Raw genomic sequence first — 14,161 nt, forward strand, 5'->3', positions numbered from 1 at the left:
CTGGCCTCTCTTGGGCCAAGACCTGCTCTTGGGCTCCCAAATGCTGGCTCCAGTCAAGGCTTCAGTCGTGGTCCTCTGGGAGCGTCCAGGCTGGGGTGGTTTGGCAAGGGGCTTACTAGACGATCATGTGCAGAGAGCAGCAGAGCCCCTTGTACAAAAACCAGGACCCCTGGGTTCCCTGTGGATAGGATGAGCTGCCAAGGAGGTGTCACTCTTGGCACCCTCCAAGAATCATTATGGCCGGGTGCAGTGGCTCATGCTTGAAATCCCAGCACTTTGGGAGGCCGAGGCGTGTGAATCACCTGAGGTCAGGAGTTCGAGACCAGCCTGGCCAACATGGTGAAATCCTGTCTCTACTAAAAATACAAAATTAGGCCAGGCGCAGTGGCTCATGCTTGTAATCCTAGCACTTTGGGAGGCTGAGGTGGGCAGATGACCTGAGGTCAGGAGTTCGAGACCAGCCTGGCTAAAATGGTGAAACCCCATCTCTACTAAAAATACAAAATTAGCCAGGCATGGTGGTGTGTGCCTGCAATCCCAGCTACTCGGGAGGCTGAGGCAGGAGAATCACTTGAACCTGGGAGGCGGAGGTTGCAGTGAGCCAAGATTGCACCACTGTACTCCAGCCTAGGCAACGAGAGTGAAACTCCATCTCAAAAAAAAAAAAAAAAAAAAATACAGAATTAGCCGGGTATGGTGGTGTGTGCCTGTAATCCCAGCTACTCAAGACGCTGAGGCAGGAGAATCGCTTGAACCTGGGAGGCAGAGGTTGCAGTGAGCCGAGATCGCACCATTGCACTCCTGCCTGGGCGACAGAGCGAGACTCTGTCTCAAAAAAAAAGAATCGCGGGCACTTTGTTTCTGTTGCTTCTTCGACTTCACTCTTCTTCAGCCAGGGCAGCCAAAGGCAGGATGGGTGCTTCCCGGATCCACCAGAGGGGGAAAGGGGTTGGGTGTGTATGGGGGCAGAACTTTTCCCTAGTGAGAGCCTTGGTGAGGTCTGCTGGAGGCACACTGGGGACACAGGCAAGCATCAGGTGGTCCCCACTTCCCACCCCCCTCCCATAAGCAGCACTAGGTTCAGTCTCCCTCTGCCCAACTTGTCACCATGGAGCTGTGGCATTCAAGCATCCAAATGCCCTGCTTCTGTCAGGCCTGCCCCGTCGGATGCTTTGTCAGGTTGGGCAGATGGTCTCAAGCCCTGGTTGGTGGGTGGGTGAGTGAGGACACAGGTTAGACAGGGGAAGGTCTCAGGACACGTCTTCCCTCTCTGGGCTGACCTGAGGCAGTGGAGGCTCTCAGGTGTGGGATGGGGTTTTCAGGCTGGGATGTTCTGTACCCTAGAGGATAGGCCTTCCTATTACTTACAGGAGCACTATGGGAGGGCAGGTCCCTCCCCAGGGTGGTTAACACTGGAGGCTGCAGGGTCAGGAGGAGAATCGGGGGGCCAGGAGGCCGGAGGCACACTCCATCTCCGTGCTCCTCACAGGCCCTGCCTCCCTGCCTAATAAGGGCACAGGGAAGGGGGTCCCCAGCTCAGTGAGTGCCTGCCTCCCTGCTCTGTGTCTGCATACCTGGCAGTCACAGCCACCTGGCGTGTCCCAGAAACCAACCACTGACCTCGTCTCCTGCCCGGCCCCACCTCCATTGGCTTTGGCTTTTGGCCTTGTGCTGCCCGACCCTTTCTCCTGTCCCAATGCGCAGCGCAGGGTCTGAGCCGTCGAGCTGCACCCACAGCAGGCTGCCTTTGGTGTCTCACCGGGTGAACGAGGGCATTGCGAGGCATCCCCTCCCTGGGTTTGGCTCCTGCCCACGGGGCTGACAGTAGAAATCACAGGCTGTGAGACAGCTGGAGGCCAGCTCTGCTTGAACCTATTTTAGGTCTCTGACCCTCGCTTCCTCTGTAGACTCCCCTAGAGCTCAGCCAGTGCTCAACCTCAGGCTGGGGGTCTCTGAGGAAGAGTGAGTCGGGGCTGAGGGGTCTGGGGCTGCCCCCTGAGAAAGGGGCCAGAGGCAGTGTCAAGAGCCGGGCAGTCTGATTGTGGCTCACCCTCCATCACTCCCAGGGGACCCTGGCCCAGCAGCTGCAGCTCCCAACCACAATATCCTTTGGGTTTTGGCCTACGGAGCTGGGGCGGATGACCCCCAAATAGCCCTGGCAGATTCCCCCTAGACCCGCCCGCACCATGGTCAGGCATGCCCCTCCTCATCGCTGGGCACAGCCCAGAGGGTATAAACAGTGCTGGAAGCTGGCGGGGCAGGCCAGCTGAGTCCTGAGCAGCAGCCCAGCGCAGCCACCAAGACGCCATGAGAGCTCTCACACTCCTCGCCCTGCTGGCCCTGGCCGCACTTTGCATCGCTGGCCAGGCAGGTGAGTGCCCCCACCTCCCCTCAGGCCGCATTGCAATGGGGGCTGAGAGGAGGAAGCACCACGGCCCACCTCTTCTCACCCCTTTGGCTGGCAGTCCCTTTGCAGTCTAACCACCCTGTTGCAGGCTCAATCCATTTGCCCCAGCTCTGCCCTTGCAGAGGGAGAGGAGGGAAGAGCAAGCTGCCCCAGACGCAGGGGAAGGAGGATGAGGGCCCTGGGGATGAGCTGGGGTGAACCAGGCTCCCTTTCCTTTGCAGGTGCGAAGCCCAGCAGTGCAGAGTTCAGCAAAGGTGCAGGTATGAGGATGGACCTGACGGGCTCCTGGACCCTCCCCTCTCACCCTGGTCCCTCAGTCTCATTCCCCCACTCCTGCCACCTCCTGTCTGGCTGTCAGGAAGGCCAGCCTGCTCCCCACCTGATCCTCCCAAACCTAGAGCCACCTGATGCCTGCCCCTCTGCTCCACAGCCTTTGTGTCCAAGCAGGAGGGCAGCGAGGTGGTGAAGAGACCCAGGCGCTACCTATATCAATGGCTGGGGTGAGAGAAAAGGCGGAGCTGGGCCAAGGCCCTGCCTCTCCGGGATGGTCTGTCGGGGAGCTGCAGCAGGGAGTGGCCTCTCTGGGTTGTGGTGGGGGTACAGGCAGCCTGCCCTGATGGGCACCCTGGAGCCTCATGTGTAGTGAGAGGAGGGATGGGCATTTTGCACGGGGGCTGATGCCACCATGTCGGGTGTCTCAGAGCCCCATTCCCCTACCCGGATCCCCTGGAGCCCAAGAGGGAGGTGTGCGAGCTCAATCCGGACTGTGACGAGCTGGCTGACCACATCGGCTTTCAGGAGGCCTATCGGCGCTTCTACGGCCCAGTCTAGGGTGTTGCTCTGCTGGCCTGGCCGGCAACCCCAGTTCTGCTCCTCTCCAGGCCCCCTTCTTCCCCCTTCTCCTTGCCCTTGCCCTGACCTCCCAGCCCTATGGACGTGGAGTCCCCATCATCCCAGCTGCTCCCAAATAAACTCCAGAAGAGGAATCCATGGGCCTGTGAGTCTGTCCAGTTTATGGAGTGTGGGAGGGAGGTGTCAGGAGGATGGGGGTGAGGAGGTTTTACCTTCTTCAGTTCTAGAAAGTGCTTTCCAAAGTTTTATTTTTTTATTTGTACCTGCCTTGTTCCAGAAAACATTGAAGGTGGCTTCCCAAAGTCTAACTAGGGGTCCCCCCTCTAGCCTAGGACCCTCCTCCCCCACACCTCAATCCACCAAACCATCCATAATGCACCCAGATAGGCCCACCCCCAAAAGCCTGGACACCTTGAGTACACAGTTATGACCAGGACAGACTCATCTCTATATGCAAATAGCTGCTGGCAAACTGGCATTACCTGGTTTGTGGGGATGGGGGGGCAAGTGTGTGGCCTCTCGGCCTGGTTAGCAAGAAGCATTCAGAGTAGGCCTAGGTTAGTTGTGTTAGTTCTTCCCTGTGCTGAGCAGAGACTTCCTGGAGCACCAGAAACGAAGCCAGATGAAAGGACCCCAACACCTCCCCACTCCAACCTTTGACATATAGGGGCATCTTCAGCCTGGACACACATGCATCTCCCCTCTCAGACCCTCAGCACTTCTTCCACTCCCATCAAGAGCCCCCTCATGGTCCCTCTCACACTCTGCCAGTCCCCCTAGACACCCCTCCTCTCCTCTGCCCTCTCTCCTGTGCCCTCTCCTCAGCCCCTGTTGGTTCCAGGCTGAGATGCATCCCCACCTGATTCGGCCCAAATCTGGGCTCCTCGTCAGCACTGGGGCCTGGCCTCTGCCCCCTCCAGGACAGGGTCAGGGATGGGGCCTCACTGTTGTTTGGCCTGGGTACCCCCCTCCAGTGGGCCACTCTGCAGCAGAGGGCATGTACTGGGGGCCCGAAGCAGGGTGGCTGTGAAAGCAGCAATAATGAGTAGGTTCCCAGCTACAGCCAAGACCAGTGTGGCCACTGTGCCTGCCAGGCCCAGGGCAGGTTCCTGTGTGGCCAGCCAGGCTCTGCGTGATCCCATATCAGCCAGCACTGCCTCCAGCTGGAAGTGGGTGCCCAGCACTGCACAGATGTGGAATAGCTGGTGGCTGTGGCCTGCGGAGAGGATGGGCAGGTCAGAGCCACACCTTTCCCAGTGCAAGTCACCCCATCCTCTGGGCCTGCTACTCCCCTATAAATTGAGAATAAGAAACCCTGATTCCCAGAGTGACTGAAAGGAATGAATGAGCATTTGTGCATACGGCCCCAGCACACATGCTACTAGTTTTGCTACCTGAGAAGTAGCAGGTGGAGGACCCTTCCAGTGATGCTCTCGTTACAGGAAGACAGAGAAGTCCCTCCTATAATTTGCCTCCATCCTGGGACTGTAATACCCATTTACCCAGTTCATTTTGTGCTCTGGGAAGGCATCTGCCCCTGCCTCTTCCCGGGCCGGGCCAGGTGTGCCCTCACCGATGTAGTCAAAGCGTCCTGGTGCCAGCCTTTCGGGCAGGTGGGAGGCAAAGAGGAAGCCAGTGAGCAGCGCACAGAAGAGGTGGTAGCCATGGCTGGTGTTCAGGGCCTCCTGCCCACAGCTGTGGCCCCTGCCCCAGCAGAGCCCGAGCTGGCAAAGGAAAAGCAAGGCTGCTGGGGAGGGACTCGGGAGCCAAAACATGGGGTGTGTCTGGGATCTGGTGAGGATGCAGAGTGGGCGGGCACAGCTAGGCGGGGTGCTGGAACCGAAGAGAGGCGGCTGGGCTGAGGCAGGGACTGAGGGGGGCAGGGCTGGAAGTGGGCACCTTGAGGGTCAGGCCAGGAAAACAGGAGTCTGGGCAGAGGCCCCAGGCCTCCTTACCCGATAAAAGAGTGGGAGGTTGTCGAACAGGAAGGGATAGGCGAAGGCTGCTGTGCGGAGGACCTTACTGAGCCCAGGGCTTTCCAGCTCCAGGAAACTGGGAGGCGGGAGGAAAAGGCTGGTCACCATCGCTGTGCTTGGGGTAGGGGGTCAGAGAAAGGCAAGAGGACTTGGGCGAAGATGGAATATCAGCACAGCCTGCAGCTAAGAAAACCGTTAGGGCATATGACCTCCTGTGTAAAGGACCACATCTGTATGTGGGGATAAAGACACCTGCCTTTTATGGTGGCTTGTGAGAATTAAAGGACACAGCATGAGTATGAACATAAAGGGTCTGACAGAGGAAGTCCTCAGTACGTGGTCTCGATGTCACCATTGCTGTTCGAGAGCAGTGAGGTGTGTCCTCTCCTGTGCCTCCGCCTTCCCCGTCCCCACTGGAGGGGCCTGGGAACCCACCGGGAGTAGCAGGAGAGGCCGGTGCACAGGAAGGAGTTGAGTGCGGCGGCAGGCACAAAGAACTGGTGCAGGCGGCCGTGCAGCCAGGAGGCCGGCATGGAGTAGGCGGCATAGGGGAAGGCGCAGCCTGCGGTGAGGTGGGGGCGTGCAGCTGAGGCCTGAGGGGCGCGCCCCTGTGTCCCGCGTCCCACCCCTCGCCCCGCTCTGGGGCGCCCAGACCCCGCGCTCCCGCGCCTGTCTGGCTCACCCAGGCTGTAGAGGCTGAGCGCGCCGTAGTCCAGGAAGTAGCAGATGTGGCGCGCGCGGGGCGACATGGAGCTGAAGGTGTGCGCGCAGCACGACGCGAAGGGGTAGAGGCAGGCGGGCAGCAGGAAGACCAGCAGCGGCCAGTGGTATGGCTCCGCACGGAAGCCGGGGCCGCCCGCCAGCGCCAGGAGCCGCCACAGGAAGTACCTGCGGCGGGCGCGTGCTCAGGCCGCCGCGGACCCCAGCGACTGCCGCTGCAGCCCGTGGGCCTGGACGGTCCCTGCCCGCCTGGGTACCCCCTCTGAGCTCAAGGCCGCGGCCTGGGGCAGAGCCTCCCCTCACCAGGTGGGCAGGAAGTGAGTCCAGATGTTGACCGTCTCGTTGGTCATCTGGAAGGAGCTGAGGACACAGTCCAAAGCCGAGCTGGTGGGGCGGCGGTAGCCAGACATGATGCCATCTTCCCAGAACACCTAGGGTAGTGGTGGGAGAGGAAGGCCGTCACTGTGCCTGGACCATTTCCCTCCATTTGAGATCTCTGGAAGCAGGGTCAAAGAGGCTGGGCTGGAGATCAACGTGGCCCCCAAGCCAAACTAAATCTGATCTGATCTTACCACAGGTCCCAGTACCCACAAACCCACAAAACAGATAGGAAACCCAAGAGCCAGACTGGGGTGGGATGGGGGTGGAGCGCAGCACACAGGGCGCTCTGGGGAAGGGGACTCCAGATGGAGGGCCACAAGCTTGTTCCTCAGAGAACAGAGGAAGAGTCTCACACTGGAATGGGAGGGTAAGAGTTCGCCTGCAGGAGGGGCTGCCCCAATAGCTAAAGAGAAGAACGTCAGCCCCTAGTCAGTCCTCTAGGGAATGGGGGTTGGTGGGTCAGTGGGTGGAGCCCCTCACCCGGGGGACCTGGTGGACTTGAAGAAGTTGGGGCAGCTTGAGACTGAGCATGGTGGCCTGGTACCTCCACGTTGACCTAGAGACAGAGTTGGGGGTAGGGGATCAGATATCTGCCCCCATCCACAGGCCCCTTTCACCTGGGTTCAGCCCCAGGATGGGCTGTGCATGTGGGAGGCAGATAGGCATCCTCCCTCCTGGAGCTGCTTCCTTCAGGCCTGGGGAGGCTGGTCCACCTTCCCCAGCCCTTGCACCACTTAACTCCAACCCCTGTTCTCCTTGGGGCATTCAGTCCCCACACTGAGGGGCTTGGCAGCCTCAGCCCAGCATAGAGTGGTGGGGTCCTCCCAGCTGGGAGGCTGCCTCAAATAGTGATCCAGCCCCCCAGGCCCCAGTTTTTGTCTCAGGAAGAATCCTGACTCCTGGAGGCCAGCACAGACACAGCCCGAGTACCACTCCCTTTCCCACCAGAATGTGCTTTGCCCACAGCACCCGAACTGCGCACAGAACACTCTTGGCACTCAGAATCTCTGGAGAAGCCAGATGCCATCAGGTGGGACAAGGAGTTAGGGGGATGCCTGGCTTTTCTCTGAGGACTACACTTGTGCCCCCAGGAGAGTTTTGGGGTCCCTGCCCCTCCTGAGCCCTGGTATCCCTCAGCCCCAGACCTGTGCACTGCCTCCGGGTGGCCGAGGCTCTGCTGCCCCGCCCGCCCGCCTCTCCCGGCACATTCCTTGGCACAAGTGGAGGGACCGGGCCAGCTGGGCAGGGGGAGCTGCCCCAGGAGGAGGACTAGGACACTCCCCCGACCTCCCCAGGCCAAAACTTTGCAGGAACTCTATAGCCTAGCCCCTCCTCTTCCTGCCACCAGCTCTGCATCCGTGTTTTTGCTGCGTGCACTTTGGGGCTTGCACCAGCAGTCACTCCGCCAGCCTCTGCCCGAGATGGGTGCTGGAGACCCTGCTGGGCACAAGGCAAACCTGGCCTTAGTCCCTGCACCCCAGCAGAACAAAGATGGATGAGGGCCTCCCAGGGTATCCCTTGCTCGCTCCCACAAGTGGGATGGGGGAGGTCTCCCCTACCCTGAGTGCTGCCCATCTATCTGGGGGAAGAGTGAGGAATACGCTGGGATCTAGCTGCCCTCACGCCTTCCCTTAGTAGTAGGGTTTGGAGATCTCTGGAGTGGGGTGTGTACAGTTGCTGTGGAAATTGGGGAGGGACAGCTGGAGCAAGATGCTTTACCTCTATTTTCCCAGAAGAGCCCCAGAAGGTGAGCTTCCTTACCCAGAGCTTGGTGGGTGCTCCTAAGCTGGTGGGTCAACAGGCCCAGGGCTCCACGGGCGGAGTCCGAGGCTGCTGCCAGCCAGGCTGATGGAGGAAGAGTGGCCAGGCAGGCGGGCCAGGCCTGGGCGGGGAGTGGGGAGACAAAGGGGAGCCAGGGAACAATCCCAGCCTTGTCCAGCCTCCAGGGAGCAGCACGGGGTGGCCCAACCCCATTAGCAGGCAGCTCACTCGGCCGCCTGCACACAGCCAGCTCCTCCAGCACGACCCAAACTCCCTGTGCTGACTGGCTAGAACAGGCTAGGGGCCCAAGCCAGGATGTGGCCACGGTGCTATAGAGTGCCCCCGGCGACTCAGAGCAGTGTTCCCCTGTTCCAGGTTCTCCCAGCAGGTGGGGACAGCTCTGCCTTAGGCTGGCAGAGGAACCCAAATCCCCAAATGCAGAACAGATTTCAGAAGCCATCTCTCACCATGCTTTGCTGCCTCTTAGCACCTGGTGCTGGGTAGGGCTCAGAGCAAACTGCCTTTGGTAAATGGGTAAATGTTGGTTCTATCACGGGGGATTCGCCAGGCTCACCACCTCCCCATCCGCACCCTGAATACAATTTGAGGTGCCAATCCTTGCAGGACAGGACTTGACTCAGAGGCTGGTTTCTTTTTTTTCAGGTGGAGTCTCGCTCTGTCACCCAGGCTGGAGTGCAATGGCGCTATCTCGGCTCACTGCAAGCTCCGCCTCCCGGGTTTACGCCATTCTCCTGCCTCAGCCTCCCGAGTAGCTGTGACTACAGGCACCCGCCACCGTGCCCAGCTAATTTTTTTCTGTATTTTTAGTAGAGACGGGGTTTCACTATGTTAGCCAGGATGGTCTTGATCTCCTGACCTTGTGATCTGCCCGCCTTGGCCACCCAAAGTGCTGGGATTACAGGCGTGAGCCACCGCGCCCGGCCAGAGGCTGGTTTCAAGGCTCACCTCCCCACCCCCTGGAGGAAGAGGACCCAGCTGGTGACAGCGAACCAACCACAGGCAGCGATGTTGCTGGAAAGAGATTTTCACTATCACCCCTGCAAAGGCACCGCATCAGTTTACAGGGTCAAGGAACTTGACAGTGCCTATCAAATCATCTCCAGGGCTTTCACTCAAATTGCCTGCTTCTTGTTCTGTTCCATCCACTTCAAAGAAACCTTTCCAAAATGCATTTCAGGATGCCATCTTCAATGTCCTACCCCCCAATAAAACTTCTGTACAGACAGGCACCAGGAGACAGAGATTGGGCTTGGGGGGTTTATTAAGTGATGCTTTAGTCTCAGTCTCTGCCAGCAACTGGGAGTGGGGTGACTCCACTCACCCCAGGATTTCCCAGACTTGCTGTTTTAGAGGAAAGAGGCAGGAAGCCAACTATCCTCTAAGCCACAGCTTGGGAAGCTAGGCTAGTACTGGGGTGGGGGCAGCAGAGCTGAGACCCTCCACCCCCAGCCCCTAGCCTGTGCTGTCCTCCCAGCCTGAGGGGGAGGAGCTGAGGCAATCCTGGCCACAGCCTCCCACACACAGCCGTGCTCTTGGTGCGCCATTCACTGCCCTGAGCTATTCATGATCTCTGCTCCCACATATTCACCTCAACACTCCAAAAGCCAGCCCCTTCAGGTCTTTAGTCCTGGGGAGGGCAAAAGGAGGGACAAGGGGCCTCTCCTTTCTGCTGCCCACTGAATGCCGGCCCCTTGTCTTCAGTCCTCCCTTAGATAGGAAGGGGGGTGGTGGCCTCAGACTGCACCCCCTTTCTTCTCTTCCTGGCATCCCATTCTGTCCCAGCACAGCAGCCAAGAGCACAAAGCACAGCACCTGTGGGGCTGGTGGGCACAGGAGACCGTGCTGGCACAGGCCAGACTGCCTGCAGCCCTAGGTGGGGCCTGCTCCCTGCCCTGGAAGCTAGACAGAGAAGACAGAAAGCAGAAGTGGGGCAATGGGATGTGCGGCCCCTGCAGCAGGAGGAGGAGCACACGAACCCTGACCCTGCTACTCGGTGCAGGCCACTCCAGGCCTTGCTTCTCTAAGAGCCCCTGTGGCTGGCTCCAGAGCTGCCTGGTCCCCATAAAGGGGGCTGAAAGGAGGATGGGTGATCCTTGAGGAGGGGAAGGGTCTGCAGAGAATCACTCAGACACCAGGTATTACCCAGCTCTTCCCCCAAGACCTGGAGGGTCCAAACTCCTGGCCCCAACCACCCTGCATCTTGGGTGAGGAAGAAGGGCCTCTTCTGCTGTTCTTTCCCCTCAGAGATCCAAGAACCCACTCCGGTGAAATGCAGGTACCCATGCCTGCCACCTGCCCCTGAGACAGCAGGGGAGCTGAGGCAGGAACGCTGGCCAGGGGCCCACAAGACTCTCCTAATCCAAGCACTTTCCTCGCTTTCCTAACGTCTTGGCAACAAAGGGACCCCACCCTCCCAGCCAGCTCCTGGGCCCTCCCTGCAGCCTCTGAGCAGCTAGGCCTCCCTCCTGTGTGCGTGCATGAGTCTGCGTGTGGTGGGGTGACTACAGGTGCTGGTCCTGGCTGCCAGGGAGGGCAGGAGAGATCTGGAGTCAGCCCCACTGCAGGGCCTGGGGGTCAGTATCAACCAATTTCCTTCCACTGCTTGTAGAAGTCCAGAACATTCCTGATGTCCACGCTGGCGTGGGCAGCGGCCTGCAGGGCTGCCTGTGGAATGGGAGAAGGAAAGATGGAGAGGGTCTGACCTCCTGAACTGAAGAGCAAATTGTTGAGGCACTGGGGAAGGAGTGATGGAAGGGAAAAAGGCAGCTATGTGGAGGGTCTGGGGATGGAGTCTGCTCTGTTACCTCGTCCCTATTCCACACATCCCCCCACCTCACCCATGACCCACCTGCATGGGGCTTGAAAGCACGCTGGGGTTGTCCAGTGGAAGGCCTGTGATGATGGTCACCATGCCGCTCGGGTCCTCCTCACCTGCCCCCTGGGCCAGAGTCAGCTGTTTGCAGCTGTCTAGGATCTTATAGAGAGTCCTGGGGATGGGGGCGGAGGGGAAGATGGGCCAAGACCCAGCATTAGCACAGCCCAAACACCAGGATCTCCAGGGGACAGGGGCAGCTGGGGGCTGGGAGGGCAGCGAGCAGCAGCGGGCCCTGGAAGCTGGCCCTGGAGACACTATGGGGAGCAGGCAAAGGTGCACTGAGGGAAAACACCAAGCCTGAGTATCGCAAGGCCCAAAGAGGCTGACCCATCTGCAGAGGTGCTCAGGTGCACCCATCTGCAAAGCTCAGGTGCTGCGGCAACTTTGTACTCCCCACAAGGTGAGGCCTGCAGGAGGGCCCTGGCAGGCTGCGTGTGGAGCCTCAGAGTTCTCCAGCCCTACCCGTTCTCCCTAGGAATGCTCGTGGAGGAGCAAGGCAGGTGGCCTGAGGTTCTAGGGGTGAGGGCTAAAACGTTACCAGGCATCTGCATCCTGCCTCTTCAGCTTATGCCGCTCAAAGCTCTTTCCCACCTCTTTCTGGCAGCGAATGTACCTGCAGAGGAGATGTGCGAGTGGAGGTCAGAAGCAGGGGACTGGCAGGGTGCCTTACACAAAGCAGTCCATTGTGGCTCTGGGAGCCTAGTTTTGCAGGCGGGGGTGGGGAACATGTCTCTCCCACCACAGCTCTGTTTGGAGCCATTCTTAAGTGGCTTCCTGGCTGCTGGGCCCAGCTCACTTTTCCTCCTGATAACATCAATTATTTGGTTCCTCTCAGGGGAGGAGCTGGGAGGGGAGAAGCAGCAGATGCTTTTCAAGCCAGGGCTTCTGGAGACAAGGTCCAAACAATCAGGCCTTGTGCAGCTTCCTGGCCAGGCAGAGCAGATGCAGAAGAGGGGGTGGGCCAGCTAGCAGGGAGCGGGAAGCTTTCTCCTTATTCCCTACACCCTCTGCCTAGTCCTCCTCCAGCCCCAAAGGCCAGAAGGGCAAGCCTGTACCCGCTGAGCACCTGCACATGCTGCCAGCTGGCCCTCCCTGGCTGGCTTCGGTCTCACCACTCCCTCAGCTCGGCAGGGAGGTGGGAAGCCCCTGGGCAGCCTGGATGAAGGCCCTCACACTCTGAGAAACCTGATCACCTGTCCCAACCCAAAGCAGGAGAAATTCTTATAAAGGAGTTCACAGTCTAAAGTTGGGGGAGGGAGGTCTGCTCCCTTCTCCCCAGTGGGTGCTGATCACGGGCTTGCCCCAGAGGAAGGACAGCAGCTCAGTGCTCCCCACAGGGCTCCTGACCCCTTTGGTCACCCTCTATTTCAGCAGCTACATCCCTGACTTCTAACTATCTCTGGGATCACTCCCCAGGCAGTGAGCTAACTGTGAGTAGAGACGGGTATGTATGTGTCTTACCCATAGGGAGCAAGGGGCTTTCATAAGCATGTGTTGTCCAAAAGACAGACCCAAGGCTCAGCACAGGTCCAGCCAAGGCTGCACTCACCTGTTTCCTTTTTTAAACTCTGCCTCCAGGTACCGAATCCCATCCCGGGCCCCTGGGTGTTCCTTCTTCAGCAAATCGAGGCCATCGATCACTGGTGGGCAAGGTAGGGGTAGGGAAAGACAAAACAGATAAGCTCAGACTGCTGTGACAAGGGGCTCTGGAGGAAGTATCTGAGCTCACCTCAGTACACTCTTCAGGCAGAGAAGGGACCCCGGCTCCCTAGAGGCCTCCCAAAGTTCTCTGAAAATGTGACCTTCTGCCAGCAATATACTAAGTGCTTTCACATTAGATTCACTTACATTTTCTGTTTCTCCCAACTGTCTTGTGAGGCAGAATAGGGATTATGTCCATTTCACAGATGCAGTGATGGGTTCACAAAGGTAGTAAGACTTGACCAAGGTTACTGCGTATAAACTGGGCCCCAAATAAGGTCTCTTAATCCCAAGCCCAGAATCTCTTTTAGTCATACTGTCTCTTTACCTCTCCAATGTACTTACCTGTCCTTGGGATGATGACAATGAAGCGGCCACTGGTGGCCAGTTGGCGGATGACAGGGAGATGGTGGCAGAGGGCCTGGGTGTCAGGGACAAGGTAGGGAGACATGGCTGACTGGGCCTTGGGCTGCTGCAGGCTACCCTCCAGCTGAGACACTTCAAGCTGGTGAGAGACGGCAAGGTGGGTACAGCTGTGGCAGACCCCTGTAGCCGGGCCAGGGGAAGAGTGGTGCTCAAGGTGACTCTTATGGGGCTCCCCCTGTTGTTAAGGGGATAGAGGACCCTTTCTACCAATGGCTTTGGGGGAAAAGTAGACAGAAATAAGAGTTAAAGAGAAAGGGAGAGACAGAAGTGAAGGCAGAAAGGAGGCAAATGGCTGAGTGAAGAGTGAGTAGTAAGGAGGGTCATCTGGGAGAGGCAGAGGGACACAGAGGCAACAGAGCAGGGGGACTACAGCGGAAGGGGGAGACCTGCCAGTAGGGTTGACGCAAAAGCTCTACTAAGTGCAGAAGAAGCACTTGGGCCCTGATTTCCTACCTGAAGTCGTAGCTGAGCCATGTCTCTCATGAGCCTGTTCCGACGAGCTTCCTCCTGTGCCTATGAGGGAAAAAATGAGCTGTAAGGAGTTGGGGTATATATTCCCTTCTCCAGTGATCAGGAAGACCAAGAGGGTTTCCTGAGGTCTCAGTGTGACCTCATGCAAAGTCACTCTCTAGCACTGCTGCTGAATGAGGGGAGGGGAGGCATGGAAGAAAAAATATTCTTCCGCTGCACTCTTGAACAACTTCCATTACCAACCCGACGCAGGTCATGATGTTCCAGGCCCTGCAGGGGAGGGGGAGCAGACAGCCATGTGCCGTCACCATGCAGGACATCACCTGGCTGTGCCTCAGGATTCAATCTCTGCTCTTCTCAATCTGGTCTCCTCTCCCAGGAGATCCTACCCATGCACTTCCTCACCTTCTACCCCCATCCACTTGCCAACATCTTCCAAATCTGCAGATTCAGCCCAGGCCTGACAATCCTGAGCTCCAGACCCACACATCCAACTGCCTACTCAGCAGCCCCACCTGCTCCTCAGAACCTGCATCTCTTCCTCTAGTGTTCCCTAGCCTAGTAAATAAA

General features: G+C 58.5%; 3 protein-coding genes and 1 long non-coding RNA gene across 13 annotated transcripts in view; 2 read left to right on the forward strand and 2 right to left on the reverse strand.

Moving 5' to 3' along the window:
• The first annotated feature begins 128 nt into the window (after positions 1-128).
• BGLAP (bone gamma-carboxyglutamate protein) lies at positions 129-3,393 on the forward strand. The gene is made up of 4 exons (XM_063626920.1): positions 129-2,371; positions 2,629-2,667; positions 2,838-2,907; positions 3,109-3,393. The coding sequence occupies exons 1-4, from the start codon at positions 2,308-2,310 to the stop codon at positions 3,236-3,238; spliced, it is 303 nt and encodes a 100-aa protein (XP_063482990.1). The 5' UTR covers positions 129-2,307; the 3' UTR covers positions 3,239-3,393.
• A 97-nt stretch (positions 3,394-3,490) lies between these two features.
• PAQR6 (progestin and adipoQ receptor family member 6) lies at positions 3,491-8,764 on the reverse strand. Of its 6 annotated transcripts, none has more exons than XM_063626884.1 (7): positions 6,826-6,892; positions 6,259-6,386; positions 5,918-6,123; positions 5,671-5,797; positions 5,215-5,311; positions 4,833-4,983; positions 3,491-4,475 (listed from the first exon to the last, which is right to left on the reverse strand). In XM_063626884.1, exons 1-7 carry the CDS (start codon positions 6,865-6,867, stop codon positions 4,201-4,203), a joined length of 1,026 nt encoding a protein of 341 aa, XP_063482954.1. In that variant the 5' UTR covers positions 6,868-6,892; the 3' UTR covers positions 3,491-4,200. The 6 variants fall into 6 exon arrangements, with proteins under 6 accessions (XP_063482954.1, XP_063482953.1, XP_063482952.1 ...); XM_063626883.1 differs by having other exon boundaries at positions 6,817-6,886; XM_063626882.1 differs by lacking the exons at positions 5,671-5,797; positions 6,826-6,892 and adding an exon at positions 8,098-8,764.
• On the forward strand, positions 5,855-9,347 carry LOC134734426 (uncharacterized). The gene is made up of 2 exons (XR_010117600.1): positions 5,855-7,366; positions 8,761-9,347. It is a non-coding gene; the product is annotated as an uncharacterized lncRNA (long non-coding RNA).
• A 14-nt stretch (positions 9,348-9,361) lies between these two features.
• Positions 9,362-14,161, reverse strand: part of SMG5 (SMG5 nonsense mediated mRNA decay factor) — a 38,139-nt gene continuing 33,339 nt past the window's right edge. For 4 of the 5 annotated variants that reach the window (XM_063626875.1, XM_063626872.1, XM_063626873.1 and 1 more), the window contains 6 exons: positions 13,574-13,633; positions 13,040-13,199; positions 12,543-12,633; positions 11,532-11,606; positions 10,967-11,105; positions 9,362-10,782 (listed from right to left, as the gene is read on the reverse strand). In XM_063626875.1, coding sequence (XP_063482945.1) covers positions 10,699-10,782; positions 10,967-11,105; positions 11,532-11,606; positions 12,543-12,633; positions 13,040-13,199; positions 13,574-13,633 — 609 coding nt within the window. In that variant the 3' untranslated portion in view covers positions 9,362-10,698. Of the gene's footprint in view, positions 10,783-10,966; positions 11,106-11,531; positions 11,607-12,542; positions 12,634-13,039; positions 13,200-13,573; positions 13,634-14,161 lie in introns of those variants that run through there. The other variant, XM_063626876.1, reaches the window with a different exon arrangement.

The sequence above is a fragment of the Symphalangus syndactylus genome, chromosome 12, assembly GCF_028878055.3.
Source record: "Symphalangus syndactylus isolate Jambi chromosome 12, NHGRI_mSymSyn1-v2.1_pri, whole genome shotgun sequence".
Taxonomy (NCBI): domain Eukaryota; kingdom Metazoa; phylum Chordata; class Mammalia; order Primates; family Hylobatidae; genus Symphalangus; species Symphalangus syndactylus.